At 36.6% G+C, this 7,626-nt stretch overlaps 1 protein-coding gene across 1 annotated transcript in view; it reads right to left on the bottom strand.

Annotated features, from left to right (window-relative positions):
• Anln (anillin actin binding protein) overlaps positions 1 to 7,626 on the bottom strand; it is a 90,698-nt gene that overhangs the window by 32,512 nt on the left and 50,560 nt on the right. Inside the window, 5 exon segments of the mRNA XM_029558980.1 lie at positions 3,107 to 3,219; positions 4,322 to 4,343; positions 4,708 to 4,746; positions 5,506 to 5,562; positions 5,652 to 5,700. Of these exon segments, the coding sequence (XP_029414840.1) occupies positions 3,107 to 3,219; positions 4,322 to 4,343; positions 4,708 to 4,746; positions 5,506 to 5,562; positions 5,652 to 5,700 (280 nt within the window).

Raw genomic sequence — 7,626 nt, 5'->3', positions numbered from 1 at the left:
TAATGGAAGTCAAATAGTGAGTAATTTTAGTCTTAAACATAGTCATTAATTTTCTATTCCAATTAGTATTCAGAACAAAAATCAATGTTAGGTGATTATAAGATTTTTTTTTTTTAATTATAAAATGTTAGCTGGGAATGTTGCTCAGTTGGTATTCGTAGTGTTTGCCAAGCATGCATGAAGCCCTGGGTTTGATCCCCAGCACCCAGTAATCCGGCTATGGTGACCAATGGCTATAATCCCAGCACTCAGGAGGTAAAAGCAGGAATATGAGAAGTTCAAGATCATCCTCAGCTACAGAGCAAGGTCAAAGTCAGCTGGGTATACATGAGACCCTGTCTTAAAATAAAAAATAAAAATAAATCATCAAATGGAAGAATATAGAGAAAATCCCAAATACCAAACATGCATGAAAAAAACGAGAAATTTTAAAGAAAGGTTTAAAGAATTATGAAAGTAGAGAAAAAGACGCCCATATATAAGACCCAAAGAAGGACTTTGGTTTTTTTTTTTTTTCTTTACATATGTATTGTTCAAATTATTCAAAAAGAACCAAAGGTATACAAGAGTGGTTAGTGAAACACATACATGGATCAAAAATCAAGGACTGATTATTTTTTGAAAAGCACATTCATTTCAAACAAAGAAAATAAAGCAACCTTTTCCTGGAACAAATAGCCCAGTAGCTCTTGCTCTCTTACATCAAAATTTATCTAAAACAAACAAACAAAAAAAAAGAAAAAAAGAAAAGAAAAAGATCCAGGATCACTCAATTTGTTAACTAGTTAACTTATTAAATAAAATTTACATATAATTTTAGATACTAGCATGTTAATATACAGTTGTACATTAATAGTAGAAAATTTTCAAACATAGTGTTTTAAAGTTAGACTAGCTTGTGCTAATTTAAAATTCCCTGTGGAAAAAACAAGCGCCCTGAGAAATGAAGAGAACTGCTCAAAATTACGAAGTGAACTAGACAAGCATGCACTGCATTCAATCTCCTGTACCACCAAAAGAATAAAGAGTAAATCACTATCAGAGCAGATACTAGAAACCAGACCTCATTTCTATGCAGCATCATCTCTATGTTATGACTAAAGAAACCGCTAGGAATATCGAAAGATAGATACTGCATCTTCTCTCCATAGGTGGAAAAAAAAACTTTTGAAAGTCAACCCAAATGTAGAATAGAGTTTATTACAACCCAAGAATGAGAGTGGGAGCAGGGCTAGAGGATGGGTGAACAGTAGATACTAAAACAAGTAGGCTAGGCATGGTAGCACATGCCTGTAATCCCAGAACTCAGGAGGGCAGCAGGCAGAATTTTGAGTTCAGAATAGCCTAGCCTACAGTGAGTTCCAGGTCAGCCAGTTATGTGCTAAGACCCTGTCTCAAAACAACCAACAAACACACACAATAAAACACAAATTAGGCTGAATGTGTAGTCTGTCATCTCAGTACTTGGGAGGTAGAGACAAGAAGATCTGGAGTTCAAAGTCAGTCTCAGCCATATAACAAGTTTAAGGCCAGCCTGGGCTATATAAGGCTCTGACTCAAAAAAAGCTAATAAAATAATAAAGAAGAAAAAAAGGAAAAACCCAAACAAAAAATCCACAATAGAAGGAAGAAATTCTAATGTCCACACAACAGTGGGATGACTACAGTTCATAATAACCTATTATATATTTTAGGAAGAAACAGAAAATAGCTAAAGGTTTCAAACATTAAGAAATAAGATAAAAATGCTAATTATCCTAATCTGATCAGTACACATTGTGTACAGGTGTTAGAATATCACAACATATCACACCAATATAAAAATTAGTAAAAAGAAATTCTTTGAATTAAAAAGAACTTTGTAAAATAAAAATACCACATTACACAGGATTCAACCTAAGAATAAACTACCTCTAGCTCTCTCACTCCTTAAAATAGTCCTATTTATTAGCTATTTAAAATCTTCATTATCTCACACTAAGATAAAAAGTTCTAAACAGTGATAAAAAACACATTTGAAGTTTGAAGCTTTAAATGGGGAAGTATGGGGGGGAAATCTCTTAAAATGAACTTAAAAAAATCTTTTATTTATTATTTTTATTTTATGCGTGTGTATTGTCTGCATATATGTAGGTGAACCCATGTCATATAATGGCCACAGATGTCAGAAGAGGGCACCAGATCCCCTGGAAATGGAGTTACAGATGGTTGTTAGCTACCATATGGGTGCTGGGAACTGAACCCAGGTCCTCTGCAAGAGTAGTCAGTGCTGTTAACTGCTGACTCTCTTCAGGCCCATTAAACTTTTCTAAAAGATTAATGCAGCTAGTGTGGTTGGCACATAGCTACAATCCCAGCACTGAGAGGCTGAGGCTGGAGAATCAAGAATTCAAGGCCTGCCTGGACGATACTGCCTAGGATACAGAACAAATTTCAGACCAGCCTCAAAGACACTGCAACACCCTGTCCTGGGAGAAAATAAAAATCTAAATCCATAAAATACGACATTTCAAAATATTGCTTCACATAGGCAAACTATTGTTTTAAAAATAAAGACTTAAAGTCTAAATACAAAACATGCTTCTTCAGTCAGAAATGGCACAAAATAAACCAGCATAATTTTGAAGACATTACTATAGCATTAAAATACAAAAATACTCTCAACATATATCATCTAAGTATACCCATATCTATTAAAATGTGCAATTATAAGCCAGGAGTGGTGGCACATGCTTTTAATGCCAACATTTGGGAGGCAGAGACAGGCAGATCTCTGTGAGTTCCAGGCCAGCTGGGGCTACTGAGAGACCCTGTCTCAAAAAAATAAATTAAAAAATGCACGATTCTAAGAACATGTATTTTCAGCCAGAGTTTATATATTTGAAAGCGCTATGGAATTTCTATAGACACAATTTTTCTAAACTTAAAAAAGTGTTCCAGGCATGGTGGTCCATGCCTTTACTCCCAGCACTCGGGAGGCAGAGGCAGGCCCGGTCTACATAGCAAGCTCCAGGCCAGCTGGGCTACAGGGAGACCCTGTCTCAAAAAGACCAAAAAAAAAAAAAAAAAAAAAAGTGCAATATACTTATAAATAAAGTTGAATTACCTTGTCCAGAGCAAACTTTGTGTCTCCTACTGAAGATAACGACAGTGTGTGTGATCCAACAAGTGCAAAGTTGCTGGTGCGCACAGCATGGAATCCTCCTGGGCTAGCCATAACTATAAGTAAAGAGAATAAAGTTTAGTTTGGATTGGCTTTCTAAGTAATAAACAATGCTTCCTAACCCACTCAAACACAATGAAATCAAACTATGACAAAGAAACTGGCTCATATTCCTCCTTTTCTTTTTCTTTCTTTTGTTGTTTGTTTTGCTTTGCTTTTTTTTTTTAACTTTAAAAAAAATTTTATTTATTATTTTTATTTTATGTGTATGTGTGTATTGCCTGTATGTAGGTAAGTACACCTGTGTCGTGCAATGCCCGCAGAGGTCAGAAGAGGCTGTTGGATCCCCTGGGACTGGAGTTATGGACAATTGTTAGCTGCCGTGTGGGTGCTGGGATTCGAACCCAGGTCTTTTGCAAGAACAACCAGTTTTCTTAGCCACTGAACCATTTCTCCAGGCCCTTTTTTTAAATTTTTTATCTATCTATCTATTTATTTATTTATTTTTTGATGTTTTTGAGACCAAAGTCTACCTGTAGTCCCAGCTGGCCTGGAACTCACTATGGCAACCAGGCTGGCCCCAATCTCAAAGAGATCCACCTGTCTCTGCCTCCCAAGTATGGGGAGTAAAGGTGTGTGCTACCATAGCTATTTATTTATTTATTTATTTATTTATTTATTATGTAAATGAGTGGTTTTGCCTGCATATATGTAAGTGTACCACATGTATGCAATACCCAAGACCAGAAGGCATCAGATCTGGAACTAGAATTACAGAAGGTTGTGAGCTGCCATGTGGGTGCTAGGAACTGAACCTGGATCCTCTGCAAGAGCACTTAGTGCTCTTAACCACTGAGCTGTCTCTCCAGTCTCAGCTTTATTTTTGTCTTTCAAGACAAGGTCTCACCCTTGAATGAAAGTTACTTATATAACCCAGAGTAGTCTTGAACTCAGCAATCTTCCTGCCTTGGCCTTTCAAGTGGTGAGATCACAAGTATGAGCCACCATGCCCAGTTTTATTTTGTGTGTGTGTAAACCAAATCAAGAAGGCACACACAGCACATGTGCACATGCGCGTGTGAATATATTTATGCAGGTATATAATTGCTCAACTCTTTTCATTATTCTAAAGTTCAGAGTCATTTATGATCTACTCACCTGAAGAATGAAGGTTGCTCTTCTAACAACAACAAAAAAAAGTATGAAGATACATTAATTTATTTCCTTTGTTTGGTGTGAAGATTTTAACAGTAAACACAACATTTTAACACTACAAGGACTATATTTCAGAAAACATTTTTTCCTACAAAAAAATTGGGATTCCTCTCCTATTGATATATATTTCTTTGTTTTAAGAGAGTGTTACTATAATATCCCACAATGGACTTGGAACATAGTCCAGAGGCTTTACCTCTTAAGTGCTAGGACCCACTTTAAAGAGTTCCATAGTAATAAAGGTTTAAAATTGGCTGACCATTATATAGTTTTATATCCAAAATGTATATTTATCAAGAGAATTCAACTTTGAAAAAAATTCTACTTACTATAGTCATAGATGTGAGGAGTCTCTTTGGAGTAATAGTCTACAAGAAAAGACAGCTTAGAATATGTTCTATTAAATATTGCAATACAAAGTCTAAAACTAGTGTTTTTCACAGAGAAAATAATTCTTAAATATGAAAAGATCATATTTAATTTCTTTATTAAGGGTTTTCCAAATACTTCTAACCTTTTTTAATTAATGCCAAAGAAATTTTTTTCATTCTTCCCAAAATCCCCAACAAAAAGTTAGAATAAAGAAAGAATTAAAAAAGAAAAAATATTTGATGAGTTAGAAGAAAACAAAAAAGCAAAGACTAGAAAAGAGGAAAGCGAGTTCTTAAATGATTACATTCAGTACTGGTTTAGAGGAGTCACTGAGACAAGAGTACAGAGGAAAGCTTTTCAGAGCAAAGAAAAGGTTTAATCAGTAAAAAAGCAGTTTTAAAGTAAATATACAGAAAATCGTATGCATTAGAAGGACCATGATTGCCGGATGCGGTGGTGGACACCTTTAATCCCAGCACTTGGGAGGCAGAGGCAGGCGGATCTCTGTGCGTTCAAGGCCAGCCTGGTCTACATAGTGAGTTCCAGGTCAGCTGGGGCTACAGGGAGACCCTGTCTCAAAAAGACGAAAAAAAAAAAAGGAGACCCATAATCAAACTTATGATTCTACTTACTGCAGTAAGTAGAAATTTGGATATAATTAATCATAAAAACACTTCATACTCACTGAAACTTATGACTAAAGCTAGTACGATATTCTGACTATAGTGTTTATACTAGGTTGCTATAATTCTCACCTTGGATTTGGATGCTTTCTTCTTCTTATCAGGGCCTGAGGAATCTTTCTTTTGTACCTACACAAATCCAGAGTATAAGTAGCTGAAGATCTGATATCATTACAGAAAATGTACTATTGTTTATTCAGAAAGCTTTAACTGCTTACCAAGCTGTAAACTTCAACATTTATTTCAAAGTCATTGGATACATCATTCCTGAAAAAGAAATTATAAAATTAATAAAAACTGAAAGAAAAACCTAAAGTTACACATTTAAAAATAACGTACTAAAGGACTCAAAGGAAAAGAATCCATTGTGTTTCTAAGTAAATACGTAAGAATGATCTATTTTTTCCTACAATCTATTTTTATTACAACTCAGAAATATTTGAGTTCGAAATTCAAGGTCTTGAATACTAATAGAAGTAGGGTCGGTGAGATGGCTCTGCAGGCAAAGTGCGTGACACCTAAATGAATAACAACTTGAGTAAGAGCCCAGAAACCATGTAGTGGAAGGAGAGCAACACTCCCACAACTTGTCTTCCTATCTTCCACACATGTGCAACGACACGAGTACAAAAATCCTCCCATCCACAAAGACATAAGCAAAATGTAAATTTTTTTAAATAAATGATAGTAATAACAAAAGCAGAAATGTTTGTCAGATTGATTCTGTAGAATCAAAAATATCTCTGTGACAATAAATACAAATATGTATTTCTTAAGAATGAATATTAAGTACATTATGTGACTTATATCACATATGTAAAAAGGATTTTGCAAAATAGTGAAGCATTTATATACTCTGTAGGTGCAATCAAATGGAAAAAAAGTGCATTACTCAGTAAGGCAAAAAAAAAAAAAGAGAAACAACAGAGTTAAACCAAGGGGGCTGGAGAGATGGCTAAGTGGTTAAGAGCACTGGCTGCTCTTGCAGAGGACCTGGGTTCAATTCCCAGCACCCACAAAGGTGCGAAAAACCATCTGTAACTCCAGTTCCAGGGAATCCAACATCCTCTCCTGATTTCCGCAGACACTGCATGACACAGGTACACTTGTAGACATGCATGCAGTATACTCATACACATACACATAAAATAATATTTTTTAAAAAAGTTAAACAAGAACTCTCCTACCCACAGACCTCACTCCTGGGAAAGCCCATCACATCATCAGGGACTTGACTCCCCACCCTCATTAACCATCCCATATAACTGGCTAGTCTTTCGTAATTTGGGTCCTGTCCCATTCCTTGTCTTCGGGCCCCAGAAACCTGGTGAATCAATACTGCTTCCTGATCCTTTTCATCCAGACCAATGGAGTGCCTTCTCTGGGCCCCAGGAGCACTATTTCTGGGCCTGACCCCCACCCCCTCCCTCTGCTTCCCTAGGTTTGCACCAAACACAAGCCTCTTTCTAGGACACGGGGGCTGACCTTTCCTCTTCTTGATTCTTTGTATCCAGAACAAACCAGCTCCTCAGTAGAGTCCCCAGGAGTCCTTGGGGCCTCTTCCCGCCCCATCTGCCTTTGCATCTCTGGGTGGCAAGGCCACCAGCTGCCCTAGACCAACATCTTTCCTGGGCCAGGCTCCCAGGCCAGTCCAAGCACCAAATTCCTGGAACCAAAATGATTCCTGGACGGATCCAGTCCTTAGGAGAAAGCCAGAAAACATCTGACCCTCACCTGAATTGGGCCTCGGTGGGAACACCTGAAGACAAAAGCAATCCAGCCACTCCAATATAAAATCAAAACAGAGAACCAGAAGGATACACGAACCAGCTTTTCATGACCAAAAAAGTAAAACACAAAGACACATAAAGTTCACAAAAAGAAGTAGACCTAAACTTGAAGGCCTGAGTCTCACATAAGAATCAGAAACTACAAAAGAAATACACATGTCAAAATCAAAGAGAAAACATACTAATATGAAAAACCAAAATAACATATCCCCACCAAATAACAATAGTCCTCTAGAGGAGTACAATGATAACCCCCTACAGATAATGCAGGACATGGAACGCAAAAGAACAGTTATAAACATAATAAAAGAATTCGGTGAATTTAAAGAACACCCAAAAAAAGAAATCAAAGAACTGAAGGAAGACAGGGATAAACTTCTGAATGAATTCAGAAAAGAGTTAG

The sequence above is a fragment of the Nannospalax galili genome, unplaced genomic scaffold (genome assembly GCF_000622305.1).
Source record: "Nannospalax galili isolate Female #2095 unplaced genomic scaffold, S.galili_v1.0 scaffold1149, whole genome shotgun sequence".
Classification (NCBI taxonomy): domain Eukaryota; kingdom Metazoa; phylum Chordata; class Mammalia; order Rodentia; family Spalacidae; genus Nannospalax; species Nannospalax galili.
Note: the sequence above shows the minus strand (reverse complement) of the source record. Positions and strands in the feature narration are given on the sequence as shown.